We start from the raw sequence: 18,812 nt of genomic DNA, 5'->3' as shown, positions 1-18,812 counted from the left end.
GTTTACAGGCCTCTTGCATCAGTCCACATCACACACAGCCAACCACAACATCAACTCAACCTTACGTTTAATGACACATGAGGATCAGGATCTGTGCCAGGGATAGAGCCAGTCTCAGGGTTAGACCTCTGTTTAGCTCTGAACTCTAGTGGCAATAAACCACTGAGACATGTGACATGTTTTGTGTTTATCAGGCTTTATATTTTGCTGAACTTAAAACGAAACTAATTCAGTGTCTGAATGACGGACCGGATGAAGTGAAAAAGCCTGGTGCTGCAGCTCCCTACCGCCCCCGCCTCCTTACATAACCACCCCAGTGCTGCAGGACGGGGGTCGGGTGAGGGTGAGGGAGAGGGGGAGGGGGATTGGACTGGCCTGGGTGCTGCTCTCTGAGAGAGGCTTCCAGTGAGTAACCACCCCTGACAGGGGTATTAATATTTCAGACACACCAGAGGTGCACCAGACCCCCCCTGCCATCAGCCACTAAAAAAAGACATTTCCATCCAACACGATATTCGTGTTTCAGTTGGAAACTACTAAGAATAGTGTTGAGTCACCGTAATGGTGTAATAGGACCGTCTGTCCCAGGAATACGGATGTCTGAATGTACATATCATAAGAAAATGGTATGGCCATTTAGCCATGGTGTAAGTCAACAATGTAGGCTACATTGTTACATCAGCAGGTAAACGTTGTCATACTGCACATACACACGAACAAACACCCACATGCGCACACACACTCACACACACACAAACACACACACACAAACACACACACAGACAAGCACCAACCATCACTAAACAAAAGCAGGATGTTGTGCTTTGAAACAAGAACATGTGGCCACAGAAGACAGCTGAGAGATTCTACTTTCTGGAACTTCATTACCTGATATTACTCCTCTGGCTTATCCCCTGCTTCCTTCCCACACCTCTTTTGCTGCTATACAATACACCCACTCTCACCCATGTGATGTGCTGACACGTACAAGTACGAGTCTGTAAACATGTGTGTGGAGACTAGAGGCAGGCCTGTGAAGATTTTAAATAAATCTGACCAGGAGCTTGGGTTCCCTTGTTGAATGGGTCTCTGTGGGTACTAACCTTCAGAACTCTCACGAGCAGGAGAAACAGCTGCGTCTGCTGAAATGGATGAGACAAAGCTTTTCAATTCCTTTTTTAGTTTTCCTCTTTTATTTACCCTTTTCTACTTCACAACATTTATGTTTATGCCTCCCTCTTTCCAGTAGCACTCTCTCTATCTTTCTCTCAGACCAACTTAGAAACCCTTCCTCCGTGCTTGCTGTTCCACTTGCTGTGGTGATATGTTACGGTACGCCAATGCTATAATGGCAGGTGTGACAAAGTTGGTCACCACTTCATGCATTTTAAGAAGTAAAAAAAAAACAGCTACTGTTGGTTCGAGTTTACATAATTTATTTTCAAATTGGATGGAATAGCAAAGGTTTTAGGATCAACCATGCCTAAAATAGCTGATGTCCATACAAAACATTCTGCATGTCCTTATTTCTCCCAGTAATTAACTACTCATTGTCAACAACAAACAGGTTTTGCCAAGTAATGGGTGTGACACACATGCATTCACTTAACAATTTGTCAATTAAGATAAGGAACTGAAGGGATTGTTGCTGGCAGTTTGTGCACGGAGACGGATACATTATATTGCGTAGTTATACATACTCAGATTACGCATGAATGAACCCTGCTCTTCAAGAGAGAAACAATTTCAGCCGACTGCCACTTTTATGCTGACTTGAGCATTAAGAGCTTTCAAAGAGAAGTTCTATTAGGTATGCTGTCCAGGAAAAAGCCAGTTTTTCAAAGAGGTATTTTTATACTTTTGAATAACAAAATGTTCACTGGCATGATATAATATTATAGCTTATCTGGTACACCAAGGACAATGTTTGACACTATCCCAAAATAAAAAGAAAAGAGTTTATGTAAACAGATTTGTTTACAAAACTGTGAATGGCAACAGTCAGAGACACTAAACCACTCTAAATAATTCAAATTAAGCGCTGGAATAACCCAACAAATAAGACAAGTGTGTTGCGAGTGTTCAGCTAGCAGTTTAACCATCCACTGCTCTGTCTCGTGAGGACCATTGCCAGGAGTGCATCTCAGATACGACAGCAGCGCGTCGAGTGGCTGACTCCTCGGTGTCTCCCCTCAGAACGCTGTGGATCCAGGGAAGGTAGGCGGACAGCTTCATGTAGATGGCATACTTCTCAGTGGAGCAGGCCTTGTCAAAGGACAGTATCCCAGCTGCATACACGTCTCTGTGGGTCCTGACCACCAGTGCTCCCCCTGCATCCCCGTAACACAAATTCTCCTGGTACCTGTGCAGAATGCAAACCCAGAACAGTGTACTTTACGGGTGCACTGGTAGCTCACCGGTTAAGTATGCATACCACATTCGCTGAGGTCTCACTACAGTAGCACAGGTTTGAATCCGGCCCAGTCACAATATACTCCACTGTCGTACCTCAGTAAACAGTATGAAAATGTGACTTTGATTTACCTGCTTGGCCCTGTGCAGAACATTGTTTCATCCACAGTCGGCCTGCTGTACAGAAACCTTCCACTGTTCTCATTTGTTTTACAGGAGATGTCATCGGCTAATGGTAGTACTAGATGTTTCAGTGTCTGAGCGGGGCTGAAGAGAGCCCCCCAGCCCCAGCCAGCAATGACCCCTACTTCTCCCTGGCTGTCTGCCAAGTGCTGACCCAACTCTGGCAGGGGAATGGGGTACACATTTGGCCCCAGTACCACAGGTGTCTTCAGTTGGATCAGAGCCAGGTTGTTGTCCCAGTCAGACTGGTTCTGGAAGCCTGGGTGTAGGAACACCTAGGAGGGGGATATTGATTTTGTCTCCTGATCTTGTCCTGGGTTTCATTGTGAAGGCAACTTGTATAATCAACCTATTCTTGCATTTGTACATCATTCTTGTATCATATAACTAGATATTGTAATTCTCTGGAGAAACATATATTTTTTTAGGTCTCATAGGATACTACTCACCTTCTCCACAGCAACCTCTTTTGAGGCGTCAGCCTGGGGCCGCCCTGTGATGCCCAGGTACACCTTAGGGATTGCTGCCTCTGTGCCCTGCGTGTCCATACGATTCTTCTTAACAAACAGGTTCCTGCCTGCTGTCAGAACCCAATTTGGGGCAATAAGAGCTCCACCTGCATAGCTTCCATTCAGCTCCTCCAGGGACACCATGGCTTGCCAGGGCACCAGAGGAGCCAGTGTTCCCCCAACCATGCGCCTGGAACGTAAGGATGTCAACCCTAAGTAATAAAAGACAACTATTAAAACGTAATATTTTCAGATGGTTGAGCGGTTAGGGAACCGGGCTATTAATCAGAAGGTTGCCAGTTCGACTGCCGGCCCGGTAATGCCAAATGACAATGTCCTTGGGCAAGGCACTTCACCCTACTTGCCTCGAGGGAATGTCCCTGTACTTATTGTAAGTTGCTCTGGATAAGAGCAACTTACAATCAATGTAAATGTAATCCCATACTCTTATTTACCCATTGCTGTTTTTGGCTTACTGATTACCTTTAGTCATTGGCTATAAAAATTGCTGTGATAATAATATTGAGACAATTGTTGTAGAGCTAACTTTACACTTGATAATCAACCAACGACTGGATCTCAGCATACTGTTTAGATTCAAGAAAGGTTTTATGTTGACTGTTTGACACTTGATATTTATCTCCAGATAACAGGGCTTTGGACTTGTTTCTTGACCTTTTCTGGAGTCATACTGCATTTATATCTTGAAGTTTGGTGTGACTTTTAGAAATTCCCAATACAGTGTGCTCCATGATATTGCACAGCTATAATTTAGCCAGAGCTTCAGTGTTGAAACGATCATTTTGGTCAATTGCAGCATTCTTCTGGTTCAATGAAATGTTGAGTGGTTGCCATGGAGCTGGATGGCAGCTAGACAATTATGCTTCTCAAGGTCTATAATATACATATTTTGACAAATGTGTATGGACCACATTGGTTTTTGTAGATCAACTATGAAGTGACTTTTATGCTGATATCTCCAAAGGCCAATCTCTGGAAGATACGTTTTGACTAGAACTACAATTTAATTTGCTCTCTGTTGACTTAAGTGAAGGTCAGATGGAGTTGCACTCCATTCAGGATAATATGTTGTATATTGTTATCAATCTTTTAACAACTGTGAGCTTGGAGCAGGATGGTTCCTCCTTGCATGGTTTATGCTCCTGTACCACACCCTGCTAGCTCTCTGATGGAGACAGAACAGCCTCCAATCACTGCTGTGATAGTCTTGATTGCATATAAACAGCTAGTTACAATCATTAAATAAGGACTTGGATAAATGATTTTAGTATTCAGATACAAATTCAGAGAAATGGTAATTTACAGGTTTGCATCTCTCTTTGCCAACATTTCATACCTCTATTCATCACGGAGCAGCATGACGAAACATGATTTAGTTGTGTGTTAGATACCAAAAGCTTGAATGCAAAAAGTGAGCTCTGGAGTTTGAGGTGTGTGTGTTAGATTGTTACCTGAAGCGTGATGTTTGATCCTGTGCTCAGCCAGAGCCTCATCTGCTAGACAGACACAGGACGCCAGCAGAAGCATGGCCAACAAAAACCTAGGGACAGCACACATACACACACACATCTAACAGACCCACACCAACACCCCCCAACCTCAACACACACTGACAGACGGCCAGCCCTTGCACTACCAAGGCTGTTCCTTTATATAGAGAGAAGTGTCCTGATGCATGTACAATATTCATCCACTCTACATTATTTAACATCAAAGTATTATAGCCAACATGACCAAGGTTTCTCTCTGTCTTCCTTATCTAGACAGATATACTGTACATGTACATTTTGATATGCAGTTACTGTATCATGAATACATTATATATATATATATATATTCCTGAAAGTGAACCATCCTCAATTGGAGTCAATGTTACAAGAAAATGTACTTAAATTATGCTTTTGAATTGTAAAAATAACATACCACATGTTGGAATCCATTTTTGTCAGTGTGGTCATCTGAGACAATGTATTCTGATGATGTTTGCAGGGTGAAGTCCTGGGATCTTGGCTTTATATCTAGTGAAATCTGCCTCCAACCCCCACTACCTTGACGTCCTGGGAGTTTTTACTGGAAAGTAAGCCTCTGTTGCCCAATCCCCTCTTGTTGTGAAAGCTCTAAACATTTTGTCCATTCACCTTGCCCTGTCAACAGGTCCATAGCTACACCAAGACCATGTTGTCACAGATGAACATGAATCATTTGAATTATGGATTTGGAGCGACGCAGAACAACATATCTATAATTTGTGTTTCAGCCTGGTCAGGCTTTTTTTCCAGGGATGTGAAGCAGTCTTCTAGTCTTGACGTATTGTTTTACCAAGAAGTAGGATGTTATGTGCATGTGACAGGATTTTTTTTTTTAATTTAGTGTTTTGTAATGCTAAGCCCCTTGAGAGTAAGGAGCATAACAATGACACAGGGACACATGTAGGCAACCACCTTCAAGTTTGTGCTACATCGTTTGTGCCATAACATTTCACAAATATTTTACCTTTGTGCAATGATGTGAATTTCACATGGAAATCCATGTGATACACCTCCATGAGTCTGTGTTCTTGTACAAAAGCAGAATTATCTTTTATTTGGTCTATTTGTCATCTGTCCTGTTATTACAATATTTGCATTCATCTGGTGAGGTTCACCCAGAATTTGTACATTTTTACCTTTCAACTGACCTTAGTTAAACTAATGTGACCTTAGTTAAACTAATATTTAACTAAGGTCTGTTGGCTGCACAGCTAAGTCAGGTCAACAGCAGTGCTATCCTTTGAATTTCTGTAAAAACAAAGCAGGGAAAGTCCAGTTTTACAGCCCCTGTAGTGTTGGATAGAACTGCAAAATCACACCTGTCCAGTCTGCAGATAGATTATCTTGCTACTTTCTGTTCTAGGGGGTTCTATTGGTGCTGTGTACCATGCAAGCTTTCTTTTATTTTCCTTGGATGTGTTTATGATGACTTTCTGCCATGAACACCTTGCTAACATGTTGTATATAAATCTAATCTGCCCCAATAAGGTTTTATTTTAACCTTTTAATTTGGAGTACACAGTATTCAACTTGTCATTTTATCGGGTATGTATCTTGAAAAATTATACAACTAATCAATTTGATATAGAAATCTGTCATTTTTGACTGTGACCCAGAATTCCTTTTTGTTTTATTAATGAATTAGCTCGCTGAACTGAAGCTCACAGACTGAATCAGCTGTAGCAGTAGGTGGAATAAAACGAGCCCAGGTTAGGTTAGTTATCCCTTCTGGCTGTAGTCCACAGTCATCACTACAGAATGAGATGATGTGAGGGAGAACTGGGCCATCTACATGGCTGAGTTGTTTCATTCACCTGGAAAAGAGGCGTTATATAAACTGTTCTTTTTTGTTATTCTAACTGCTCTGTGTGTTTGTGTGTCAAATGGACTCATTCATGTCTGTGAATCACACGCTCACTCAGGGTGGAGTGGGGGTAATGATGTCTAGATCAAGGGGCTATGGCTGCAGGGAAATCTTGTGGTTCTGGTGTCTTAAAGCAGATAGGTGTGTACTTTCTGTTCCAGTGTTATGTAAGAGATGACAATGTCACAAGATTTTGTGTCACACGCATGGGTGCAGACATGTGCGTACATACATGAACACAAACTACACACATGTCCTTACTATAGACATCACAGACCATGTTGAAGCAGATTATAAGTGGAGTGGTACACGGAAGTACATGGGTTCTTACGGAAACTTAGAACCCTCATAATTCCTGCAAACATACCAGCCAAGTCCATGTCTTCACCCTGAACAAAGTAGAAAGAGAAAGCAAGGGAGAAGTGAACTGTTAATTTTGCAAGGCCATGACCTGTCAACTGTCCTGTCAGTGATGTTGTGAAACCTCTCCGTCATCCTTTCATCCTGACTTCTCTGCTTCTATCTTCTCCTTTTGTTTTCGACTTCTCTTTCACCCCTCTTTCACATGCCCTCATTTGATCTCCACCTGTAGATTATTGCTCTTCATAACCTATGCCTCCAGAGTTGTTTTGCTTCATTAAACTTTACTAGAAATCTTGTCTGAAATCGACTGCAGTCCCTGTCAAGAAATATTGAATGGCTTTTTTTTTAGATATGTTTAAAATCAGTTGTGGTTTGATTGCAAGCGTTACAGTACCTAATCTAAAAGCAACATAGTCCCATTGGGACCAAAGCTTGTCAAGGATGTAATTTATTGATCAGAACACATTATTTATGATGTTTATGCACTTGCCAGAAAGTGAAATTCTGGTAGCTGTGTCCTCACATTTCCCCCAGACCAGAGAAGGAAGCCAGAGGCAAAAAGAAAAGCTACAGGTTGAGAAGCTTTACTTCTCTGAAATGAACACACACTGTGTGGATTCATTCGCAACCACGTCCAACGTCAATGAGTCTGATAAACCCACCAGAATCAAGGTTATCCATGACGGCACTGAGAAAACATCCCTCCACAATACGAGATTTGCAACAAAGCATTGGCTGTCTTTGTGAGGTTTCCATTCATGAAAAATTACTGTAAGGGTGACCTGTCAAATGTCTTCTTAGAGACTCTAAGAGAATGTTTTAGGGCTCAGTGGATTCACAGTAGGCTACTGTTCAAATAACATCTTAATAAAACTATAATTACTGGTGCATAGTGCCCGTGATAAAATTGGTGGCACACACACAGATTCCTAGAATTATAGATAGGGCACAGTGCCCGCGATGATGATTATGCAGCCTTCATTTGTCTGCTGATTCCTACGTTATAAACACTGTTATAAGCCCCAGCCCGAACCCCGACTCCAGCCTCGGTCCTGCCCTGTGCCCCAGCCCCATTCCTGCCCTGTGCTCCAGCCCCGTTCCTGCCCTGTGCCCCTGCCTCGGTCTTGCCCTGTGCCCCTGCCTCGGTCTTGCCCTGTGCCCCTGCCTCGCCCCGAGGTTGTGCCGCCCAGTGCCAGGTCAACCGAGGTCTGGCCGCCGTCTCCTCCTCCCAAGGACTTCTGGACGCCGCCTCCTCCTGCCCTCCTGTTTTTGGTTTTGCCCTGCCCTAGTGTCAGCCTGTCTCATTGTCTTCACCTGTGTCTCGTTCAGTTCTCGTTAGTTTCATTGTGTCCACCTGTGTCTTGTTTGTTTCTGTGTATTTAGGTTCCTGTTTTGTGTCCAGTCTTGGTCTTGTCATTACCCTTTGTCCCTGTAAGTACCCTGTCTGTTTCCCGGTTTTGAGTAATAAACCCTTTGTTCGACACGATGCCTCGCAACTCTCCTGCGTCTGGGTCCTACCACTCACTGTGACATGCAATTAATAGAGAGGTGTTAGACGTGATATGGAAATGGTGAAGCAGGGGTGGAGGCTATCGCTGAAGAAGAGGGGAGCATGTAGAGGGGCGAGGCTGAACTGGGTCCAGCAGGCAGGAAGAAGTGATCCATGTCAGGAGGCATCCTCTCAGACAGCAGAATCCAGGAAGCTGGGGCAGAGCGGGGCTGGAGGTGGTGAAAAAATACAGTCCACTCCATCTCTTTTCTCTTTCTTTTTCTATATTTCTATCTTTCTGTGCCCTCATAAGGAAGTGAAATTGCCTTGTCAGGGGTAAGAGAGAGAGGGGAACAGTACAAATGAGAGGAGCAGGGTGGCAGCGAAAATGAAATGTTGAGAAGGGGAGTGTTTGTTTGTGTGTCTCAAAGAGAGGTGGATATATGTGAGGATGGAGGGTTGAGTGGAGAGGAGAAAAATGTTGGGGGAGATAGACTCGAGCTTGCAGCTGTGGAGTGCATGAAAGAGAGAGAGACAGAGAGAGAGAGAGCGAGAGCACAGTGCATATGTATTTGTATGTAGACAGAAAGCAAGAGTGAGAGTATAAGAAAAAGAGAGAAATAGAAAAGGAAGGGGGAGTGTTTGATGGAGAGAGGGTGACGAGTGCTGCTTAGAGATCCAGAGAGAGAGAGAGAGAGAGAGAGAGAAAGAGAAAGAGGGGGGGGTTTGAAGCGGAGAGTCAGAGCAAGCCTGTTTCTGTACGATGTCCCTGGCTTGCTGCTGATCCTCAGGAGATCTGGGAATACAAGAATCTTCTTCTGTCCAACCATCTCATCTCCAGGCTATTGGATTCAACTGTAGACTGACTGGGATGGCCTTTATTGACCAATACTGGACTGTATACTTGTCTCTATTGGAGGCAGAAGAGGAATTTTACTAAGCAGAGTTGCAAATATGCAGGTGAGAAAGCTTTGTGTTTAAGGTAAATACTTGTTTTACCTACTGGTTATGGTTCTCTAAAAATACATATTTGTTTAAAATGGTCTTGCACAAAAAATATATCAACTCCAGTTTATTTCTTTTGTGAGCTTTTTTCCTTGTCCCCAAAAATTATGGCTGAGATTTTAAACAAATAGTTTTGATTGAAAATAACGAATCATAAAGTATTGCTGTCTACAGCATCAGAGGACAACTGCAGGTATCACCAAAGAGCATAATGAGAATGGACCAAAAGAAGCTTACTGCTTACTTTTGCTTTGTGATATTTAACAGATTTTCAAAACATACACAAACACACAACACATGAGCGTGCACATACACACACACACACACACACACAAGATAGGTTGATTCCTGCGTTTTTGTTCCTCTTGACTATTGAGCCGCAATTAGACACCACTCTAACTAAAACACAGACAAACATACATACATACATACATACATACATATGGTTAAACACAGGCAGCCAACAGCAAAATGAATCAATATATATATGTATATGTATATATAAAGATAATACATTTAAATTTGGTTTAAGGGTTCACATCATGCTTCACATTTGGGTTCACAGTATTATGTAAAATGTAAAAAGAAAGGTCAGACAGAGGTGAGAGAATGAGGTGTGAAAAGATGGCGATGGTTAGAGATGTTGCTGTGTAAGGTGAAGAGGGAAATAAACTAATTTGTAAATGTTGCCATTTAAAAACAACATAAAAAAAAAAACACTAATTTAGCAAACCCTTCTATCAAAAGCAACATTTATTTGCAACATCTTATTCTGCAGTCAAATGCTCTACCACTGAGCCATACCCATCCCCAAAACATAAAGGCTGTTGCGTCTTAAGATTACAGAAGATGGATTGGGAGGAATGAATTCACTTAACAATTCTGACAATTCTACATGTCAATTAGGCTCTTGTTTGCGCTGCATAACAATTATAGTGCTGGGGAAAAAAATGGATGTTTTGAGCTCATCTAATTGTGTGTGCCCGCATCCGTGTGTCTGCTTGCCAGCATGTCTGTGTTTAATCCTGTCAGAGCCAAGCTTTGTGCCTGAGGTGAGGCAGAGGCCTACAGGGGAGACTTGCCCCTGTCTTCTCTCCTCTGGTCTCAACCCCAGCGCATGTGAAGGAGAGAGCTATGTACTGTACAGTCTGTGATGTCTCCCAACAGTGAATATATTACTCTAGATAGTTGTGCATTTCCAAATGTTAAGACATGGAGGATGCTGTACACACAAACACACACATGCACCAATACAGATGTACAGTATACTTTGACTGTTTTGACTTTTGAAATAATTCATCCATAAATCCATTTCTGTCATTATGGAAACTCAAGAGGTGTTCAATCCTCCCTGGATTGACTTTGTGTCAATGGGGTGTTTGTCAGTTGATGAAAGTAATGATGTCTCTTCTCCAAAAACGTGGAAGCTTACCTCTGTTTTTGTGATGTTAGAAACGTTCCTCTTTTCACATGCCTCCCTGTGGTGATAGTGGTGGTCAGAAACCATGGTAACCCTATCAGCTCAGCCTGCCTGTCCTGTCCCATTGCCTTTTGTTTTCTGAAGCTCTGTCTCTCCAGATCTCTTCATGCTGTCTGGTGGAGTGAGTAGGGTGGGAGACTGAGTATCCTGGGTTTGTTTAATTGTCAGATAAAAGAAATATTTGGAACTGAGCACTGAGTCTAGAGACTGTTTGAGCTGTCTACCAACATCACGTTAACTGCTGACAGGTTTAGAACACAAGCATGGCATACACAAAAAACAGGATTCAGAGTATTGTTCACTGTATTTTCTACATTAGGTCCTCAGTCTTTACAGAAAAACTGGTGGGGTAAGATATTGTGGACCATTTGTTTACATTACAGGCGGTTGACTGAATTATGAATACACACACCATGCCTAATTAGAGACATTTGACAGTACGATATGTAAACCCCAAAAAAGTGTGGACTTTTGGTCAGCAACAACTGGTTTGATCCACTGTGGTGTAAGAAGCATGGACGTATCTTCTGTTGAATACACCTGATTGCCATGATTCAAAGTCTATTCATGTTTGAGCTGAACTGTTTATCATCATTATCATCACATTATCATCACATCTCCCTCTCTTTCCATCCATGCAGAAGGATCTTCAAGCCCAGGCCAGGGGGTCCAAGGGAGGACTGTCTTAGGCGGCTCTGCCACCCACCTTCTCCCACCTTCTGTCTCCATGACCGCCCTGCTGGCTAACCTCAGTCTCCCCGGGACTCTGTTGGGCCTGACAAAGACAGATAGCACCCCCAACCTAACAGGGCCTGTACAGTTACCACAAACAGTGGGGAGAGGAGAGCTAGGGGGCTCACTAGCCCCTCTCTGTACCTTCTGCTGCTGTGGTCTCCTGAATCGCACCCTAGCAGTTGTCTTCATGGTTAGTCTGGCCTTTGCCATAGTGGTGGGGAACGTGGTCACACTCACGGTCTTCATGCAAACACGACAGTCCCGGACGCCACAAGGATACCTAAAAGGTACAGTTGGTAGTGAAACTTGGTGAAGTTGGTGATAATTTTTTTATTTGATCTGACTCAGTTCTTCAAGGTTCCTAGTGTTCATGAAAAATGGTGTTACTTCTTTTGTGTCTTTGTCTAGCTTATAGATATTCTCCATCATGGTGGTTTCAGGACACCATAGAACTGCAACATTTATCATTGGAACATTGTAGTCACGTTATTTGCTATTTTTTTGTTTAGTGTTTGCACATACAGATGATTTCTTTGATCTTTCACAATCTAAATCCCTGTTTGGCAACATTCCTCCACATGAACAACTGGAGGGGAAATTAATTATGCAAACTCTTCATTCACTGAATTTATGTTTTGAGTACAATATGCAGGAGTGTTTGTTGTTAAAAGCACAGCTAAATCAATAGGCTGTTAATGAGTCACAAATGGTGTTCTGGCTCAATCAAAGACTCATTTGTCCACATTCCATAAACACAGAAACCCCTCCAGAACCCCCAGCTTCTCTTGTTCATAATATTTATACAGAAAACACTAAACTCACAACCAAACTGTGTCTGCACTGTATACCCTAGATCAGTTGCATTGTGGACATCTGAAAAATGGTGCCTCAATGTATGTGAGTCTCAATGTAAATGACATTTCTTGAAAGGATTCCAGGGCAGCGTTTATGTGTGTTTATCTGTGTGTGACTTTCTTGTCACCCTTGTCCTTCCCACAGTATCTCTGGCCATAGCCGACATGATGGTGGGAGTCCTGGTGGTTCCTTTCTCTGTCTACACAGAGATCTCCCTGATGGTGACCAGCAGCCCACCAATCTGGTACCAGGGGGGGTCCACCCCTTCCTCGCCATTGTCTCTGGGTGGACTGACTGCACCCTGGCAGCCCTGTATGCTTATTGGCCCAGTGTTTGCTGGCTGTACGTTTGTCTCCATCAGCACCATCTTCCTGATGACAGTAGAACGCTGCATTGCAATCCTCCGCCCCCTCCACAAGGACGCCCTGGTGACCAGGCGTCGCACCCTGCTCCTCATCCTCCTTTCCTGGGCCGGCTCCTTCATGCTGGCCATGGCCCCCCTCATTCTCAGCAACAACTTCACCCTGGAGTACAACGAATGCAGCCGCATGTGTAACTATGCCCCCCTATTGTTGGGAGGGGAACTACCGCCGGATGCCAACATCTTATTACTGTTTCCAGCCTTTGATTTCATCCTGCTGGGGGTAACACTGGCCGTCAACATCCTCTCCTTCACCAGCATTCGCCGGTATACCCGTAAACGCAAACTCCTGTCAGAGGGAAGTCTAGGGGGAGATGGGGGAGGAGGGGGAGGAGGAAGCGGGGGAGGGTGCCCCCACAGACCCTCTTTCTCGGACATCAAGGCGGCCAAGACGATCGGCATCCTGACGTTTGCCTTCACAGCGTCGTTTTCTCCAATCGCTGTGTTTGTGCTGGGGAATGTGGTGGGCTACATCTGGTGTAACTTCTCTTTCTTTGCCTTCTGGATTTTGACCGGGAACAGCTGCTGCAATGTCATCATCTACAGCGTCAGGGACCAGCGTTTTAGGAAGGGCGTCACACTGCTCTTCCAGAGAGACCACTCGCCTCCGCACGGTGAGAAGAACTGAGGGGAGAACAGGGCTTTTACACAGCCACACTTCTCCATCACACCCCTCCACCCTTGCACCTCTTCTGCTCCCTAGAGATGAGTGGGGTGTCGAGACTTTCCCCCAACCTCCCCCTTCGGAGAGGGAGAATAATCAGGGACCAAGCTACAGTTAGCATCCGCACACCTCCACCCCAGCCAGCATTACTGCCACTGCTGCTGTAACAACACCCAAGCCCTTCCTTCACTCACTTGACTCAGACCCAACCCATTTGCCCATCTCCCTTTCATGTCCCTCCATCCTCTTTCTCCCTTCCAAGTCATTTAAAATCTAGTCATTGAACTGTGAGGCAAATTGCATCCTGTGATTATCTTACAGCCAATGACTGTGTATTCTGAGCAAGGTACTAGACCCTGCTCTTGGGCTTTACTATGAAGAGGGCTTCTTCAGGCATTTCACTTCAGGGACCAACAACCGGACACTCAGACTCAGTCTTCACACTGTGTCTGACTCATTCATATTTGGAGAAATAGATGTCTGTGACACAAAAGGTGTGTGACATGATGGTTAGAAGCCATTAAAAGTCTTATTTACACAACCGCGCAAAATGGCAATCTTGTTTGAGTAAGGCAAACATGCTACATGCAATAGTGTGCAGACCATTCAATTGTCACATAACAAATATTGCAGTTTGCACGTACTTCCATTTTGTATTCAGTAGCTCGGGTAATATAGTTGTTTAGAGAATAAATCATACTTCATTCTCTAACTCAACTGTCTGGAGACCGCTGTGTTTGTGAAAACATGCACTTTATCATGGCGGATGAGTTATATGTAAAAACATTTGTTTCCTTGTGTTAATTTTGGGATTGACTGCTTTTTATTTTTGCATCTGAATCTATTTTTATTGAATCAACCTTTAATTAGAGGATAAATTGTCTATGCCAAATTAAGGAAACACAGAAAGACATAGAGAGAGGAAATCACCCAATTGCAGAAGCCGTGTGTTTTGTTCTGACTGACAGTTACTTAGTAAGACCAAACCTATATGAATCTAATACCAGTCAACCTCAGTTACTGTTATATTCATATTGTGTCAAAAAGGGGCTACATTAAAATCACCTTCTTATAAAAGAATAACCGTTACTACAGTTCATTTTACAGTGCAGTGAGTGATTTTCACACTTTATCACTTTGTAGATACAAAGAGTAATACATTCCAGGTTTTACTGTTGTTTTAGTATGTGATTTTATAAACTGCCACTATCTACAGTATCAGGGAAGAACACATGGCACATTGATCACTTATTCAGAATACTTCTAGAAACACAAACTAATACATCTGAATGAATATGAAAAGTGGCAGTCAAATTTGAATTTCTCTATCCTTTTGGTATTTATTATTGAAACTATCCTTGTTATGAATAATTTAATGATTGATGCCATTACATGACAATAATTGTAAAGGATGTATTGTCATTTATTTTACACAAAAAAAATACATAATTTAGGACTTCCATCGACTTGGAGGGATTATTGTACCAAGTGCATATTGTTGCTTTGATATTGAAACACTGTACGTAGTCTTGATCGTATTGCATTATTCATATGAAAATTTGATTTGGTAATAAATGCATTTGGAGGCACTTCATTTGTGGGTTTAATGCTGTTTAGCCACTGAGGGATATGTGTGTAGACAAGTCTAGCTGCTCTAATATGTACGGCCTCAGCAGCAGTTACCGTATTTTTTGGAAAATAAGCGCATTGTGTATATACCCGGCCCCCACCCCCCCCCATTCATACTTAAAAAAAAAAGGATCGCTCAGGCTGTTGCATTTATACTTCGACAAACAGTCGCCTGTGTTCAACGTTCGCGTGACACTCGACGTACTGACGTAGGTGGACAACGTCAACTGAATTATTTTATCGTTACATTGTTAGCGCCTTGTAGGTGATGATTGGAAAAAATGGCTGTAGCAAATTTCCACTACCGTCAAGCCAATTGTTTTCGAAATCTCCCCCATGAATTAAGTAACACTTGGGCATCTTTATAAAGTGGCAGACAGGCATTATAGAGGTGAGGTTATTTCCTCACTTGCTATATTTCCTCTATTCCCTCCATCAAAAACAGCTGTTGGAAACAGCTGTTGAGCGCTTGCTGAAAAGTCAACAACGCATGCCGTCTATCTAGCCAATCACACTTAAGCCCAATTTATACTTAGGTCACAGACACTTTTGAAAAGGTCGCCGACAGCAATGACGTCACGGTCAACATTTTTAACCGTCGCTTGGAAGTGTTGCCTACCAGGAGAAATTTCTACTGGTGCTGTTGTCGTCACATAGTGTCGCGCAAGTGCGATTGGCTAGATAGACTGCTCGTGTCGTTGACTTAATTGTTTGAATTTTCAGTGACAATCAACAGCTGTTTTCCAACAACCCCTCTCTCTCAAAATTTGCTACAGCTATTTTCTCCAATCGATCACCTAGGCTACAAAGCGTTTACAATGTAACCATAGATGAATGTAACGGTAAAATGATTCAGTTTATGTCACGCAAACCTTGAGCACAGGCAGGGGCGGTCTTTCCTACAGGCGGTATAGGCGGTCGCCTAGGGCGCCACCTTTTTTTTTTTTTTGCTGGGCAGTTTTTTTTTGCGCCCCCTTCTATATCTCCAACCAGTATTTTGACATTCAAAAAATAAATCTAACGTTAGCGTAAAATGAGCCAGATATACGTACCCCTTAAAAAAGGAAGGGGTACGGTACCTCCTTGGTGTTATCAGAACATGCTAGCACAGTGAGGCGTTTGGTTAGTGTGTGTGTGTGTGTTCAAGAACTCTGAAGAACAAAATAATGAAGAGGCAAAAGCTATATGGGGGCGAAATTTAAGAAGAAAAGAAGGGAAGAATAAGAGAAATTTGCAAAGGCGAAAGGTAAATCCTTAAATTCTGATCTTATCCTATGATGAATTCCAGATAAGAAAACATTCATGAATGCGTGAATTGGCCCAGGCACTTTAGTGGAGTTAAGAAGAAAAGATGTACCTTATCATTAAACGTGTTCCTACTCCCTCTCACGTAACCTAGTTCTTTAAGGATTTTACAGAGGCGGGTAGCCTATATCAAAAATGATATGTCCATTTATTCTACGTTATACAAAAAAAACACGATTAAAATAGGGGCGCACATATAAAGCCAATAGCCAGTGCAACAACACTACAAATATCTCGTTGCGTATAGCACACCCAATAATTGCCTTGTTTGTCTTCCTTAATGTCCTTAATGCCTAATGGGTGTGCAATGCAACGACTAAGATATTTGTAGAGTTGTTGCATTAGGCTAGCCTGGCTGCCAGCCCAACTTCTCCCCGCCCACAAAAGGATTTGGTCGGGAAGTTGGGTCTGGAGGGTCTCGTATTGGGGACAACTACAGAAAACCAGAATCGGGACGGACCAATGAAATTGCCAGGGCGGGCTTTATACGATGATGGACAGATGATCAACAATAACGTAATCAACAATGTCACCAAAGAGCGCTTGGGTTGAATTTGTTTTCAACAAACAACATATTACGTTGCTCTGAATGGTTGTAGGTCTATCCAATTGAGCGAAGAGGCATTCGTTTTACGAGTTCGGTTGAAACACGCCCCGTAGTCACAGCCCAACGGAGAGTTTTCAGACTCATATTCTGACTAGAATTATGAGTATGACAACGTCAGGCTAGCATTAGGCATGAAGGAAGACAAACACGGCAATTTGTCAACAAGTGAGGAATGGTAAAAATCCAAGTGTTGTATTGTCAACTTTAGCGAATGGATTGTATGTAATCTTCGCAGATAGTTAGCTAACGCTACCTAACCAGTGACTTCTGACGTTCCTTGTTATTGCCATTCAGTCGAAACATCAGTTCAAGTTCAATTTGCGTCATTTTCGATGTGTCATGAAATTTTGGTGAATTCCGTTTTGTCTAATTTTCTTTAGGTAGATTGATTGCTTAAAATGAGTGATCATGTGCCACAAGTGACCCAGACCTTCTAAGATTGTTGTTTGCCAGGCATCAACAGAACAGAAGACAAAAAAAACATTATTTGCAGGCGATGAATGAAGAATGATGAGTGAATGTGACCGGGCATCGTGTGTGCACCGTTGAACAGGGGGGCGTGGCCAAAGCGTAGTTCAGACTTGAATTTTTTTCAGGGATTTTGTTCTTTATTTAATGTTTATTCATCGTTGTGATTGTTGTTGTGTTTATTTGAAAGAAATGCAGTCTTGCAGGGCAAAATAGCGTTTGAAAGTTGCAATTCCGTTTTCGTGCAAAATCGTTTTAAACTTTTTTAACCTTTTTTTGGGGGGGGGGCGCCACGAGTGAAGCTCGCTTAGAGCGCCAAATGTGCTAGGAACGCCCCTGAGCACAGGCAACTGTTTGCCGAAGTATAAATGCAGCAGCCTGAGCGACACTTTTTTTTCCGTTGGCAACCATTTCAAAAGTGTCGGCGACATAAGTATAAATTAGGCTTTACGCGACACTGACAACATTAGCGCTAGTAGAAATGTATCCTGGTAGCCGACATTTCCAAGCGACGGTTAAAAGTGTCGACCATGACACAATTTCTGTCGGCGACCTATGTACAAATTGGGCTTTAAGCCTGATTTATACTTATGTCGCCGAAACTTTTGAAATGGTCGCCGAAGAAAAAAAAGTGTCTCTCAGGCTGCTGTATTTATACTTCGGCAAACAGTCACCTGTGCTCAAGGTTTAGATTAACTCAAAAACAAATTACAATAACTCAAAACGGAAATGGTTGGTCCTGGTACTACACTTTGTCGCTGAATGGATGCAGTAACTAACAATAAATAAGAAATTGATCGACAAAAGTACAAAATGCAATAGCCTGACAGAGTTACGTGCACCAGGACATTTATTAGGGCATGTAGCAAATAGGCTACTTATGCAAAAGCATAAATTGCGTGTTAAACGTAAAAGTCGATAGCCAAACAACTATCCTATTACGGTATACAAGCTACAGCACTATAACTACTTTGTTCCTTCTCCCGCTCTTCTTTTCCTGTCCATTTTCATCTTTTCATCCTCAAAAAGGTTTGTCTTTTGACCCTACCAGGATCAAACTTTTGGATTTCAAAGTCTGAGGAAACACAATGTTTTCTCTGATCAGTTTGGCACAGCATAATGATAGGTTGGAGAGAGCATTGTCCTGACAGCTTGCCTGGAAACTGAAGAAACAAGATGATCTGAGAGCACAGGCAGTGACAAGACTTACTGCAAAAGCAACATTAAAAGCTTGTATTATAATTAACAAGAGCACAAAGCTCTGCTGCAGTTT

At 42.7% G+C, this 18,812-nt stretch overlaps 2 protein-coding genes across 2 annotated transcripts; one reads left to right on the top strand and one right to left on the bottom strand.

The window, feature by feature from the left end:
- Positions 1-1,419: 1,419 nt before the first annotated feature.
- On the bottom strand, positions 1,420-5,168 carry LOC124481917 (haptoglobin). Its single transcript, XM_047042207.1, has 5 exons — positions 5,049-5,168; positions 4,577-4,665; positions 3,045-3,316; positions 2,545-2,870; positions 1,420-2,362 (listed from the first exon to the last, which is right to left on the bottom strand). The coding sequence occupies exons 1-5, from the start codon at positions 5,081-5,083 to the stop codon at positions 2,095-2,097; spliced, it is 990 nt and encodes a 329-aa protein (XP_046898163.1). The 5' UTR covers positions 5,084-5,168; the 3' UTR covers positions 1,420-2,094.
- A 3,899-nt stretch (positions 5,169-9,067) lies between these two features.
- LOC124481954 (beta-2 adrenergic receptor-like) lies at positions 9,068-15,044 on the top strand. Its single transcript, XM_047042257.1, has 3 exons — positions 9,068-9,330; positions 11,497-11,877; positions 12,590-15,044. The coding sequence occupies exons 2-3, from the start codon at positions 11,583-11,585 to the stop codon at positions 13,492-13,494; spliced, it is 1,200 nt and encodes a 399-aa protein (XP_046898213.1). The 5' UTR covers positions 9,068-9,330; positions 11,497-11,582; the 3' UTR covers positions 13,495-15,044.
- The last annotated feature ends 3,768 nt before the right edge of the window (positions 15,045-18,812 follow it).

This window comes from Hypomesus transpacificus, chromosome 19 (assembly GCF_021917145.1).
Source record: "Hypomesus transpacificus isolate Combined female chromosome 19, fHypTra1, whole genome shotgun sequence".
NCBI lineage: Eukaryota > Metazoa > Chordata > Actinopteri > Osmeriformes > Osmeridae > Hypomesus > Hypomesus transpacificus.
This window is presented reverse-complemented; position numbering and strand designations above follow the sequence as displayed.

What these genes read in the sequence shown, in the direction of transcription:
- LOC124481917 (XM_047042207.1), bottom strand. Translation starts at nt 5,083, where the DNA reads ATGACCACACTGACAAAAATGGATTCCAACATGTG. An exon ending in AAAATGGATTCCAACATGTG is followed by an intron (nt 4,666 to 5,048) that starts GTATGTTATTTT and finishes TGCTGTCCCTAG; the next exon opens with GTTTTTGTTGGCCATGCTTC. An exon ending in AAGAGGTTGCTGTGGAGAAG is followed by an intron (nt 2,871 to 3,044) that starts GTGAGTAGTATC and finishes TCCCCCTCCTAG; the next exon opens with GTGTTCCTACACCCAGGCTT.
- LOC124481954 (XM_047042257.1), top strand. Translation starts at nt 11,583, where the DNA reads ATGACCGCCCTGCTGGCTAACCTCAGTCTCCCCGGGACTCTGTTGGGC. An exon ending in GCCACAAGGATACCTAAAAG is followed by an intron (nt 11,878 to 12,589) that starts GTACAGTTGGTA and finishes TCCTTCCCACAG; the next exon opens with TATCTCTGGCCATAGCCGAC.